This window comes from Mangifera indica, chromosome 20 (genome assembly GCF_011075055.1).
Source record: "Mangifera indica cultivar Alphonso chromosome 20, CATAS_Mindica_2.1, whole genome shotgun sequence".
NCBI classification, from domain to species: Eukaryota; Viridiplantae; Streptophyta; class Magnoliopsida; order Sapindales; family Anacardiaceae; genus Mangifera; species Mangifera indica.
In genome coordinates, this window is record NC_058156.1 from 11062676 (window position 1) to 11077202 (window position 14527).

The 14527-nt window shown below is 31.0% G+C and overlaps 2 protein-coding genes across 2 annotated transcripts; both read right to left on the reverse strand.

The window, feature by feature from the left end:
* Positions 1-1735: 1735 nt before the first annotated feature.
* On the reverse strand, positions 1736-3490 carry LOC123203917 (ankyrin repeat-containing protein BDA1-like). Its single transcript, XM_044620406.1, has 2 exons — positions 2732-3490; positions 1736-2653 (listed from the first exon to the last, which is right to left on the reverse strand). Exons 1-2 carry the CDS (start codon positions 3488-3490, stop codon positions 1904-1906), a joined length of 1509 nt encoding a protein of 502 aa, XP_044476341.1. The 3' UTR covers positions 1736-1903.
* Positions 3491-12129: 8639 nt separating this feature from the next.
* LOC123203920 (ankyrin repeat-containing protein BDA1-like) lies at positions 12130-13762 on the reverse strand. Its single transcript, XM_044620409.1, has 2 exons — positions 13083-13762; positions 12130-13009 (listed from the first exon to the last, which is right to left on the reverse strand). Exons 1-2 carry the CDS (start codon positions 13731-13733, stop codon positions 12749-12751), a joined length of 912 nt encoding a protein of 303 aa, XP_044476344.1. The 5' UTR covers positions 13734-13762; the 3' UTR covers positions 12130-12748.
* Positions 13763-14527: the final 765 nt, after the last annotated feature.

A 14527-nucleotide genomic window follows, 5' to 3' on the forward strand; every position in this document is an offset into this window, starting at 1 on the left:
TAGGTTATGTTCAACAAAATCAATATTATTCAATATTTTTTCCTATTCTCTTGTTATAATGAATGTATTTATTATAATATTATTATCATTAACATACAAGAGAATAATATGTTCATTTATATAAGGATCATTCTTAAGCCAACTCCTATTAAAATTTAATTACTAGAAAAAAACCTTGATAGAATTTTTATTCTTTAGGGAAAATTTAAAACAACTCCTTATGATATAAACTTAAGCCACAAGTATCACTTTATCCGCTACATATTAAACATTGTTTACAGGTTTGGATGATTAGTAGTAGACTCTGTATGCATCCATGTATAGTGTTAAAGACAAAGTGGTTGGAAGTATGAAGCAAAAATAGTCTTCACTTGATTGTGTCAGTCCACCGAAATCCCTTGAGTATCTCCTCAGATTATTTGTTTCGAAATCTTTCTAGTTTTCAAAATTCACTTCTCCATTGAGAAATGCTTCGACCATGAAGTTTAGAACCCAACAATCTGAGAGCTAACGGACTGCCTTAAGCATTGTTCGCTGCTCTGTATGCAAACTCTTCATAATAGTGTGCTAAACCTTGGCCTTTCTTTTCTTCATTATAGTGTAATTAATCTGTGACAGGTTCATTTGTTTTTTTTTTCACTATCATTAATTTAAGACATTTTTTATTTAATTTAAACACAAGTTGGACTTGCATGCATCAGGTTAATTTGCTTATTTTCCATGTCAAACCATTTACTAAAAAATAGTGTAGTATAGTATCCAATAAAAAGATAGAGTAGACTCATTTGAAAGAATCAAAACTTCATAAAATAAATATGTTTGAAAGAGTAAAAGACCTCAAAAATTAATAACCATTCATAATTTTATTCAAATACTGTCTGTTTTATAATCCTTGTGCTTCTCTTAAAAAAAAAAAAAAATACAAACAATATCCTTAAAAATTAGGATATAATCACCTTAATGGGCCGTTTAGTTTGGATAACGTTTTATTACCAAAATAAAAAAATTAACTTGAGGATAGATTACTTAAAAGATTACTAGGTATAAATGATTACTATATTTGATCAAATTTGGTAGGTATAAATAATTATTGTGTTTGGTTAAAAGTAATAAAAAATTACTAATAAATTATTTTACTTAAATGCCCTTGAATATAATTATTTTTAAATATTTTTATATTATTTATCATGTTAATTAAAAATAAATTTATTTTTGTCCCAAAAAATTAATAAATAATAATATAATTATAATAAAATCAAGATTACCTTAGTAATTTTTAAATACTTAAGATAATAGTGGTAATCAAATTACCACATGACAAATATAATCTGTCTACTTAATTATATATACAAAAATATATACGTAATTTTTTTAATTTTATAATTGGCCTTGGATGCTTCCTAACTGGCCATATTTATTTAAATAGTCTTAACCAACGATTTTAAAACCAAATTAAACCAAACCAAACCAATTGACTCAACCAATTTGATCAAATTTTAAATTTTTTTGAAATATTTATTTTTTTTTGAGATTTCTCAATTAAACTAATCAAACTATAAATCAGTAAAATTTACCAATTTTCAAAACATTAATATGATTTTAAAAACATTTATTGCATAAATGGAGTTATATTCTATGGACAAATTCACCTCTTATAAGACGGTTGGATAACAAGCTACATTCTTACAATAATCATCTACCGAGTGCTTTAGGTGATTGAGTTGAAATCCCATTATAATGGTGAAAGAAACAACTTCATTAAATATATTAAAAGCATGTGCAAAAATAACATTACAAACAATATTGCCGACTCTAACAACAAAACATAAACAAGCGGCAGCTACCAATAAATTCACTTTTCTTCGTAGGTTCCTAAGTTTACACCTTACGTAGTAGTATCTTTTTAAGCTTTGCGTACCAAACGGTTAAAAACACATGCTGCCAAAACACCTACAACCAGACAAGTGGAAAGCAAAAACTCTGCAAAGGGCCATTTGGTGAAGTCCACACTTTCACGCATAGAAGAATAATACGAAGCTGCCATCCAACCTATCATTGCCAAACTGAAATTTTCAAATGGAAGCCCAACTACGAGAGCCGAAATCATGCACAAAGACGTAAAAAAAGCTAGAGAATTAGATGTCAAAAATGATAGTTGGCCTGGAGACCTCAGAATCATTTTCCCTGAATGGTGTTCAGAAGGCTCTGTACTAAAGACGGTGGTGGTGGTGGTGGTGGTGTTACTGATACTAGCGTTGTTGGCTGCTGGCTGCAGATTGCGGTCATCTTGCCAAAATCCTCCAGGGAGGCTTAATGCAGCTTGATAGGTGGCTGTGGCTACCAATACAGCTACCACAAGTAGTATGTTTCGGGTTTCAAGAGAAATTTCATCAACGTATCGGTAATCCAGACCAGAGATTAGCCGAATTTTTTCTAAATACGATGAGCCACCTGACAACTTCTCGACTAGTGAACTTTTTTGTGAAGGACGATGGAGTTGAGATGCAGTTTTAGCTTCAGTAGCATGTAGAATGTCCCCAACTGCTGCATCTACCAAACCTTGACGTTGGCGATAGTTGAACATGTCCAAAGCTGTCAAGCCTTTACTGTTCCTTTCATTCACTCCCATATATGGAAGCAACAGCTTCACCATCTTCATTATTGAGGAGAAAATGAAATATTATATTAGAAGCTTATGTAAAGAAAATGAGAAAGAACATCGGATGCTTACCTCAGATTTACTTGCAGATACTGCAGTATGCAATGCATTGTTTCCTTCTTCGTCCTCCCTGTTCAGGATCTCCAGTTTGTAGACGCGTCGAAGCCATCCTAACAAGACTTTAAAGGCTTTGAAGCTCCCGTTTTTTATGGCGACATGGACGGCAGTTTCAGATTTTACAGTCAAATCTTCGATTGATGATGGAAAATCATGCAAAAACGCAGCTAAGCTGGATTCGTCGTCCACTTGAGCTGCATAGTGCAAAGGAGTAACCAACCCCATTGCTTTAACACGGACAAGCCTACTGTCATGTTTAATCAACCAAGTTATAAGTTCCTGGTACTTCCACTCCAAATCCGGATCACGAGGATCCTGCCATTTCTGCAGGTGCTTCCCTTCCAAAGCCAAATGGAGGGGGCTAAGCCCTCGTTCGTCTCGCTTCCAAGCAAATGATGGCTTTAAGTTTACTATTTCCTTAGCGAAACGGATCTTTCCTTGGCTTACAGCTGTGTGTAAGGGAGTAGTCACTAATGGTATCTTTTCAATATCCTCCAAAACATATAGATCCTTCGTGAGTTCTGAAAATAATTTATCGACATCTCCTACAGCGGCCAGATCCTGTAACCCTTTCAACCTCTGATCTTCCAAGCTGTTGATGCTCATTCTACAATTCTTCTTCGGATTAGGGTAGTTAACAATATTTTCAAATCTTGTAGAACCAGAGACAAGGAACGCATTCTCCATTTTTATAGAGAACTTGGTGCGTGTCATCTTCTTACTGCTCAAAAAACATACATACGTAGCATTTTCTCACCCAAAGGTTTGGATTAAAAACATTTTTTCCCTCTAATTTGACATAAATAATATTTTCTCATAAAAAATTAAAATTTGTTTGAAAATACTCGCGGTTTAATGTTGAAATAATAATTTTAACATATATTAATTTTTTACTTAACTCAAACATTTAAAACATAATAATTTAATCATTAAAAATATTTAAAAATTCATATATTAATTTTTAAAATCTTTTAAAATCTTCGTATATTTTTAAAGTATTATATCACTTCAATAATTATAATATAACATTTATATTTATAATTTGTTATATTTTGTTCAATCATTTAATGTATAATTATCAATGTTTAAAATTATTGGTGTAAAATAATATTTTAAAACTTTCAAAAGATCTAAAAAATTTTCTCCATATTTCCTATTGCGCTATGGTAAAATGACCCTAATGTTTATGAAAATTAAATTCACCCACTAATATATGATTATACGAAAGATAAATTTTCATTGATCAATTATGGTTGTGGGTGGACCATGATGGAGAGACAAGCCGAGAGGGGGAGAGAACTTAGATGACAGTGGTGGTTAGAAAACTTTTGGGGAAAAATGTTTATTTTTTAAACTTTTAATTTGAAAAAATTTGTTAAATTTTTAAACGTAGGAGAGAAAATGTAATAAAATTTTAATTTTTTAAATATATTGATAAATAACAATTTTATATTTGATAATAAAAATAAAATTTATTAGACAAATAAATATTTAAATTTTCAATAATTAATGAATAAAAAATTATATTTGTATCAAACCTTGTGTGTGGGAAATAGCCGTTTGGCCTTAAGAGTATTATGTGAGCTGAGTTGTGATAATTGCGGTGACTCAATTTTACTATATATTATAATCAGAGGTAAATAAATTATAAAAAAAATATAATATATAGAATTGTTTTTTGATAGTTCAACTTAATAGTTGAAAACTTATAATCATATGTAGTATATTATTAATTATTATAAATATAATTAAATTTATTTTTAAAAAAAGTTTAATTTTAGATGAAGGTCCTAAGAAAGATTTATAGATTTTTACAAAATTCTTATGTTCAACGTTAGGATTTAGTGAAGTGATCAATTCAATTCAACCATTTTTTTAAATTTTATTCTCTTTTTGTGTTTTTTCTTTTCTTTTTTTATATTGGTTCTTCGTATTTTTAGTATAAAATGAAAGAATCATATTAAAATAATCACATTTATCTAATTTTATTTTAAATATAATTATTAAAATTTATTTATATCCTAATTAAATTAAAATATAATAATTACAGTAACTTATTTTGGTATTATCCATATCGGGGTTAATGATAGATTTTTTTTGTGTCAAAGATATATGAATGAAGGAAAATACAATTGAACACGCACCAAGTGTTGGAGACGGTGACACTAATAACACAACGTTTCAAGTGGGTTATAAAAATGGGAAATGAGATCATCCATTTGAATAAGTTATATGGTTAGAAATGTACAATGTGGCATAAGCATGAGGGGGACCTATTTTTTGGTCCCTACCACAACTTCAGTCACTTTTAATGTGCATGTATGCCCATCTTTAATCTTTATTCATGAATTTAAGCACCGAGATCATAAAAGTGGAAGAATTATATCTCATTTTAAAAAATTAATTATTTTTCTTGATTGTTGGATTATTAGCTAGAAAATAGAGAATATTGACTAATCAATATGAGAAAAACACGCGAAAATTATGGAATAAATGAATATTTTATTCATCAAAAGAAAATTTAGGGTTAAAATTGTTTATATAGTACACAAGATGTCAGTGCGGCAATCCGGGTGAAAAAACTTCAGATCCGTTCAATCAGACATATATAATAGATCAACAAAAATACCCAATACGAACCATCAGATCTTCTTCGATGAAAAATGTATTCTTCACAGAGTAGAATAAGCAGTAGATGAAGAACAGTGCAGTTTTATCTTTTTTTTTTGTTTTTTTCTTCATTTTCCACATCGATTTGACAAGTGACAATAGTGGATCCAATATTGCATTGAATCATTGAACAAAGTAATGATGATGTCGGGCCTGTTATGCCAGAGAAAAGGATGTCTATCTCTCTCCACAATTGTGGTGGATACAGTGGAATTGCAGTATGTTATTACTTGTGGTGGATAGATTTCAGTAAGAGCTTTTTTTTAAATGGATTTTAGTATCTAGTGATGTGATAAATTCAACTCAATTATTATTATTATTATTTATTCTGCTTTTGCATCCCTCAATTTCTTTGTATTAATTCTTTATATTTATAGAATAAATTAGAAGAGTTATATTCCAATAATTAAATATAAGTATTTTTAATTAGAATATTTTTTTATTCTAATTAAATTTGAAAAAACAATAGTTTTTCCTTATGGGTATGGACAAAAGAGAATAAGAAAAAAATATTGTAAATATTATAGAAATATTTGTAAAATTCTTTTCATTGATTCTAAATAAAAGATATATTTCTAAATTATTGATAGATAAAAATGTGCTTTAATGTTAATTTTTATTTTTTTAAATATTATTATTAAATAATAATTTTATTCTGAATCTTAATTAAAATTTTTAATGGATTTTAATTTATTATAAATAAATATTTTGATTATTAAAAATTCTGACTTATTATTAATAATCTATTTTAATAATTTATTATTAAAGGTATAATATTATACCTTAGGTGGATATATGCAAGTGGACAATGAAGCCCACCATTGATTTGGCAGAACTTTTTGTATATAAATATATAGGCAATTTTAGTTTATTGTATATAAATATTGGTTATGATATATTACTTACCATATATCATATAGGTTATGATAATGATGCCGAAGTTCAGTTAAACAATTTTATTAGAGATTAATAAAATATAAAAAATAGAACACACGTTCAACCATTTTATGAAAGTTCAACTTTGTAGTCATAAACTTGTGTCGTGGATTAAATAATATTTGTTTTAAAAAATACTTTATTTTGCACAAAAATCTTAAATAGATAAATAGATTTCTACAAGGGTTTTTTTGTCCAATCTTAGGCTCTAGAGAAGTGATAAACTAAACTTAACCACCATTTGCTTTTTTTATTTTTTTCTTATTCTCCTTTTGTGTCACTCAACTTATATGTATTACTTCTTGATATTTATAAGACAAATAAAAAAGTTACATTCAAATAATTGAGAGTATTTAATATATTTATATTCTAATTAAACTAAAACATAATAATTTTATTATTTAATATATTTATATTGTGTTAATGGAGTATAAAAAAGAATTTTTCCTTGCAGATACGAAAAAATGAGTTTCTCCTATGAGAACGGAGAGAAGATTTTTCTTCGTGAAGAGAGGACAAAAAATCATTTTTATTCTTGTAATAGAGACGGTGATTAATATCTTCTACAAGGATGGAGACAGAGATTGAGATCCTTTCTTCGCCTCTCCCCATTGCCACCCCTAGAATAAACTCAACACAACCATTTCTTTTTTTTAATTATGCTTTTGTGTTTCTCTATTCTTTTGCATTGATTTAAACTTAACTCAACCATTCTTTTTGGTTTTATCGTGTTTTTGTATCTCTCAATTCTTTTGTATTGATTTTTTATATTTATAAAATAAATTAGGGGAGTTATATTCAAATAATTAAATATAAATATTTTTACGAAAATCTATTTTTATTATAATTAAACTAAAAAAAAAAGAAAGCAATAGCTTTTCCTTAAGGATATAAAATATGAAAAAAAATCTTGTAAATATTACAAAGATATTCCATTTTGTGAATTTCTTTTCATTGACTCTAAGTAAAATTCAACTTTACACCGATTATAGGAGTTATTTATCATTGATAGTTGTCAATTATTTTGCTGGGAAAAAAAATTATTTTTCATCCAAATTTTAGTCTAATCTCAAAACTATACTTATAATAAATAAATAATTTAAACACTTATATTTAGACTAACTTAAATAAAGAATAATCCAACTTTATGATGATGTCGATGAAATTTTTATATAGAGAGAAAATGAAGGCTGAGAGAAAAAGAATAGTGATAATAGTACTGAATTTCTCTTTATTCTTTGAAAAATAGTTGGATATATTGAAATTAATGCACAGAGAGCTTAGATTTACATAGCAGAGGATCTATAGTTCATATTTATAATATTTTCGTTTGTTTTATTTTTTCATCAAAAACTAAGACAATTTATTATGAGCACCCATATACTGGTTAATTAAATTAAATATATTTTTTTGTTAGTAAAAAAGATCAACTATTACAATTATCAGTAAATGATTATTCATAGAAGCTAGTTGAATTTACATATGTTATTTTAATATTATTTTTCTTTACTTGGAATCATGATACATGAGGAAATGTTTTTATTATATTATAAATTTAAAAAATGCATGATGAATATTTCATTAAGCTAAGGATTTAGAGATCTTTGTCACGGACGGATTGGTGCGGGTGCAGGGCGGGGCTGTCACAGCGCAAATCAGTGGCAGCAGGCGGTATGACCGCGGGTTCAGCTTGCCACAGTGTGAATACAGGTCAGAAGGAGTGCAGCAGAACTGCCCAGGGGGCAAGGCCAGGTTTGTTCAGCAAGGCCAGCAGGGGTGTTTGGGCCGAGGAATCCAGCAGCAAAGGCTCTGGAGTGTTTCATAATATTCCAGCAAAATATCCAAGGCAGTCCAAGGGTGTGGTGCCTTGTAAGGTGTAATTCTTGTCTTTGTTACCTGGGGCAGCCAGCTACGGGGAGCTGTGCTATGGGGAATGTAAATTCATTGTACATGAATAGATATTCTAGGGCATAGGGAAGATGCCTATATATTATCGTTTGTACTCAAGCAATTGTTCAAGTAATACAATTAACATTTTTTAGCGCATTGCTTCGCCTTATATCTTTGCGTAGACTGTGTGTTCATAAATTGCTTCCGCTATTCACCAAGCAATGGGACTGTTTTGGGAGTAGTATCGGCTATTAAGGCTGACTTAGTGTAGGGGTTGTTAAATGTCGTATAAGTTGACAACGGGACAATTAACATCGAGGTTAGATTCGGATAAAATAGAATTCGAACTCGACTCAATTTGTATATAATAGAGTTTGAGTTAAAGCTCGAGCTCGTTGAGCTCATAGAAGCTAAGCTCGACCTTGGCTCGGCTCATTTCGAGCTTGAGTTTTGAACTATTTCATTATTAAAATACCGTCGTTTTAATACATATTAGTCAAAATGATGTTATTTTGTATCAAAATTTTTAATTGGCAAATTTAGCGAGTAACTCGAGCTAGAGCAAACTTGTATAGGGCTGGCTTCTTTCAGGCTCGTTCAAGCCGAGCTCGAGCTCGAACAGGCTCGGTTCGAATCCAACCCTAGTTAGCATATAACATCTTACAATTTATCCTTTTCATTCTCTTAAGGCTTGAAAGTCACTACCCCCGGGAGCATATGAAATGAAATGAAATAAATGGATGAGTGGGCAGGTTCCCAACATAGTTTCTACTTTTATTTTAACAATCTAAAGTTGAATGTTGAGTATCCAATATTGTCATTTTGTTTCCAAGGCAATATGTTCTGTTTTGGTGGATACCATTTTGATTGACAAATTGTATAAGTAGTCAAAGTGAAAAACTTGCCAATGTACTTCTTGGATGCCCTGAAATCCTTCCTACTGAATTATTTAATCTCTTATTTGTAAGATATGAAAGTGAAAGGAACCAAGAGCCACTGTTAACTTGAGTGTGGATCTTCAGAAAATTATATAAAACTTAGGTTGTTTCACATCAGTGAGGAAAAATTAGGTGTTAGCATATAAGTATGCGTGGAGATCTCATACTTTGAGCTAGCTTTTTTAAATAATCTCTCCATAATTGATATTGTAATGATACAAGTTTTTTTTTTTTTTAATGAAAATTGTGTGTATGAGATTAACAAGATAAATAGTTACACAATAAAAAAAAAAACATGCAGAATTTATCTTAATTTATTTAAAATCAGGTATTTTTATATATATTTTTGTTACCATGAATGTATTTGTTATAGTATTAACGTCACAAGTGACCTTTTATCTGTGCATGATAATGATCGGATAGTTAAACATCATTTATGAGCTTGGATGATTAATAGTGGATTTCATATGTGTCAATATAAAATCTTATAGATAAAGTAGTTGTCTATTCTAACAAACACTTTCTTTTAAGATCCGCCATTAGATCCCCTCATTGGAAGTACTATTCAATATGAAGCAAAACTAATCTTTACTTGATCATGCCAGTTCCTTGAAATCTTTCGAGTTTCTCCTCAGATTATTTCTTCTGAAATCTTTCTAGTTTACCTAATTCACTTCTTCGTTAAAAAATGCTTCGACCACGAAGTTTAGAGCCCAACAATCTGAGAGCTAATAGACTGCCGTTAGCATTGTTCACTGCTCTGTATGCAAGCTCCTCATAACCTTCTCCAGGACAATGCTTCTTAAATGTATACCAGCTGAAAAGTTGAACTGCATCATTCATATTCAATTCCTTAACCCTGTAAACACTTTCCACTGCATGATCAACAAGCATACTTTCATCTCTACAAGTTGTAATAATTCTACTTCCTTCTCCGAACAAGTTGCGCTCTCCGGTTAACGCTTTTAATTTTTTTTATCTGATAACATCATCAAGAACTAGAAGAACCCTTTTGCAGCCAAGCCAACTTCTTATCACATCCATTCCTCTCTTGAGTATCAAACAGCTTAATCTGTTTATCTCCAAGCACCTCAAAAAGCAGAGTTTCTTGCAGCTAAAGTAAGCCTTGAGGTTTCCTTGAGATTCCTCCAACACTGGTGAGAAAGCTATGACCTTCAAATTGATAAGCTATATTGTTGTAAAAAACTTTTGCAATTGTTGTCTTCCCAATTCTAGAGATTCCAACTGCAGAACAGTATGTCACCCTGGAATATCTTGCTCATTTCACATAGGAATGGATCTCTAAAGGCTATACCCACCTCCACTTTGGTGCCATCAGATTTGCCTTAACTTTCCATGAACGCAAAGGTCTTCCAACGACCTCCAGAATCACTCTTCTAGACACACGGTTTCCTAAGTTTGAGCATGCCAATCTGGGCACTATCCAAACCACTCTCAATGCTGACACTGTCATGGTTACTTTGTTTCCCAACTTTTGTTTGTCACTTCATGATCCATTATTATGTCACGCTCTTAAGTTTCATGTGCAAGTCATTGGTGCAGTTCCTCAAGGCCAGACTCTCATGGCAAAAATACACTACCAGATGGCTTATTGGGTGCAGAATCATTTTCTTGATATTGCTACCCTTGAAAATACTCATGATGCAATTTTCCTCACAGTTGACACAAATCGAAAGGCATATTATACTCTTGTCCCGAAGTAGATGCCTAAAGAAAAACTTGAAGAATTGATCCCAAAAAGATGGTATACTGCTTACAAACAAATTCAAACTTCTACAGCTAAGATTGCTCCCCTTCAGTATACAGATCCCCAATTCACTCACTCTACCAGTGGATGATTATCGATCTCCTATGCCTCGACATCCTCTTCAACAGCAGGAAAACCCCCTTTGTGTTTTCTTACTCAATTTTCATACGAGGATGAGCCCCAAGAAGAAATTTATGGTTTCACTCAAACCTTAAATTAGTGCTCTATTATTTAATAATAATTAGTTATTATGCAATTATTTAATCCTTTTTTAAACTTATTTTTATGGTTTAGTGATTCATATTATATAATTTGTTTATATATGCTGACAACTCCTCCCCAATAGCTGGAATGGAAAGATGGATGAAAAGTGTTAGTTATCAATCAAAACAAAAAAGGTGACAAAAAAAAAACCCTAAGAGAAAATAATAATTTTTCAAACCTTTAGATAAAGAAAAATTATTAATTTTTTAAATTAAAAAGAAAAAAATGAGATAAATTTTAGGTTTTTAAATATTTTATTAAAAGATAATTTTATTTTTAATGATAACTGAGAATTCTAATATAAAAATAAGTATTTGAATTTTTAAAATCTTGTAAATAAAAGTTTAATAATGTACTAAGCCTTGGATGTGAATAAGCCCTTTGGCCTATTTTTTATTCATTATATTGCAATTAATATGTGAAAGGTTCATTTGTTTTTTTTACTATCATTAATTTAAGAACATTTTTTATTAAATTTAAGCACAAATTGGAATTGCATGGATCATGTTAATTTGTTTATTTTCCGTATCAAACCATTCATTTTAAAATAATGTAATATAATAACCAATAAAAAAAAAGAATAGACTCATTTAAAAGAGTCAAACTTCATAAAATAAACACGTTTGAAAAAATAAAAAGCCTCAAAAATCAATAAGATTTTGTAATTTTACTCAAATACATCTGTTTTATAATCCTTTTTTTTTTCCTGAGGTTTAAAAAAAAACAAACAATATCTTTAAAAATTAAGATATAACCACTTTAAAAATTAATAAAATATTATAATTTCTAAAATAAAAGTTTAGGTTTAAGATTTTATCCTACTTATAAAATTTTGATACGTGTTGAAATCCCATCAAAACGGTGAAAGAAACAACTTCATTAAATATATTAAAAGCACGGGCAACAATAACATTACGAACAGTATTGCCGACTCTAACAACAAAATATAATCGAGCGGCTGCTAAAAATAAATTCACTTTTCTTCCTAGGTTCCTAAGTTTACACGTCTCGTGGCAGTATCATTCTAAGGCATTTAAAATAAAGGCATAAAAAGGTACAGCAAGAGCACTTACAAACAGAAAAATGGAAAAGCAAGTCGTTGCAACGATACTGTCGGTGGAGTAAAAAGTTTCTAAAATAGAACAACAATACGAAAGTGCCATCCAACCTATCATTGCCATAATTAAAGCGTAAAATGGGAGCCCAGCTACGAGAGTGTAAATTAAGCACAAAGACGTTACAAAGGCCAAAGAATTAGTTGTCAAAAATAATAATTGGAGTGGAGACCCCAGAATCATTTTCCCTGCACGGTGTTCAGGAGGCTCTGTACCAAAGACGCTGGTGCTGGTGCTGGTGTTACTGATACTAGCGTTGTTGGCTGCTGGCTGCAGATTGCCGTCGTCTTGCCAAAATCCTCCGGGGGGGCTTAGTGCAGCTTGATAGGTCGCTGTGGCTACCAATACAGCTACCACAAGCAGTACGTTTCGGACTTCAAGAGAAGTTTTATCAGCGCGTTGGTAATCCACGAAAGGTTAGCCGAAGTTTTTCTGAATACGATAAGCCACCTGAAAACTTCTCGCCTAGTGAACTTTTTTGTGAAGGACGATGGAGTTGAGATGCAGTTTTAGCTTTAGCAGCAAGTAGAATGTCCCCAACTGCTGCATCTACCGAACCTTGACCTTGGCGATCGTTAAACATGTCCAAAGCTGTCAAGCCTTTACTGTTCCTTTCATTCACTCCCATATGTCGAAGCAACAGCTTCACCATCTTCATTATTGAGGAGAAAATGAAATATTAGAAGCTTATGTAAAGAAAATGAGAAGGAATATCGGATGCTTACCTCAGGTTTACTTGCAGATACTGCTGTATGCAATGCATTGTTTCCTTCTTCGTCCTCCCTGTACAGGATCCCCAGTTTGTGGACGCGTTGAAGCCATCCTAACAAGACTTTAAAGGCTTTGAGACTCCCCTTTTTTATGGCGACATGGACAGCAGTTTCAGATTTAACAGTCAAATCTTCGATTGATGATGGACAAGCATGCAAAAACTCAGCCAAGCTGGATTCATCGTCTACTTGAGCTGCATAGTGCAAAGGAGTAACCAATCCCATTGCTTTAACACGGACAAGCCCACTGTCATGTTTAATCAACCAAGTTATAAGTTCCTGGAACTCCCACTCCAAATTTTGATCACGAGGATCCTGCCGTTCCTGCAGGCGCTTCCCTTCCAAAGCCAAATGGAGGGGGCTAAGCCCTCGTTCGTCTCGCTTCCAAGCAAATGATGGCTTTAAGTTTACTATTTCCTTGGCGAAATGGATCTTTCCTTGGCTTACAGCTGTGTGTAAGGGAGTAGTCACTAATGGTATCTTTTCAACATCCTCCAAAACATATAGATCCTTCGTGAGTACTGAAAATAATTTATCGACGTCTCCTAACTCGGCCAGATCCTGTAACCCCTTCAACCTTTGATCTTCCAAGCAGTTGATTCTCATTCTACAATTTTTCTTCAAATTAGGGTAGTCAACAATATTGCAAATCTTGTAGTACCAGAGAACAAGGAACGCATTCTTCATTTTTATAGAGAACTTGGTACGTGTTATCTTACAGCTCTCAAAAAATATACATACGTAGCATTTTCTCACCCAAAGGTTTGGATTAAAAACAGTTTTTTCCTCTGATTTGACATAAATAATATTTTCTCATAAAAAATTAAAATTTATTTGAAAATACTCGCAGTTTAATGTTGAAATAATAATTTTAACATACATTAATTTTTCACTTAACGCAAACATTTAAAACATAATAGTTTAATCTTTAAAAATATTTAAAAATTTATTTATTAATCTTTAAAATCTTTTCAAATCTTCGTATATTTTAAAAGTATTATATCACTCCAATAATTATAATATAACATTTACATTTATAATTGGTTATATTTTGTTCAATCATTTAATGTATAATTATCAATATTTAAAACTATTGGGGTAGAATGATATTTTGAAAATTTCAAAAGATCTAAATTTTTTTCTCCAAATTTCCTATTACCCTATGGTAAAAAGACCTTAATGTTTATTCACCCTCTAATATATAATTATACGACAAAGATAAGTTTTCGTTGATCAACTATGGTCGTGGATGGACCATTATGGAGAGACAAACCAAGAAGGGGAGAGAACTTAGATGACAGTGGTGGTTGGAAAACTCTTGAGGGAAAATGTTTATTTTTCAAACTTTTGATTTCATAAATTTGTTAAATTTTTAAATGTAGGAGGAAAAATATAATAAA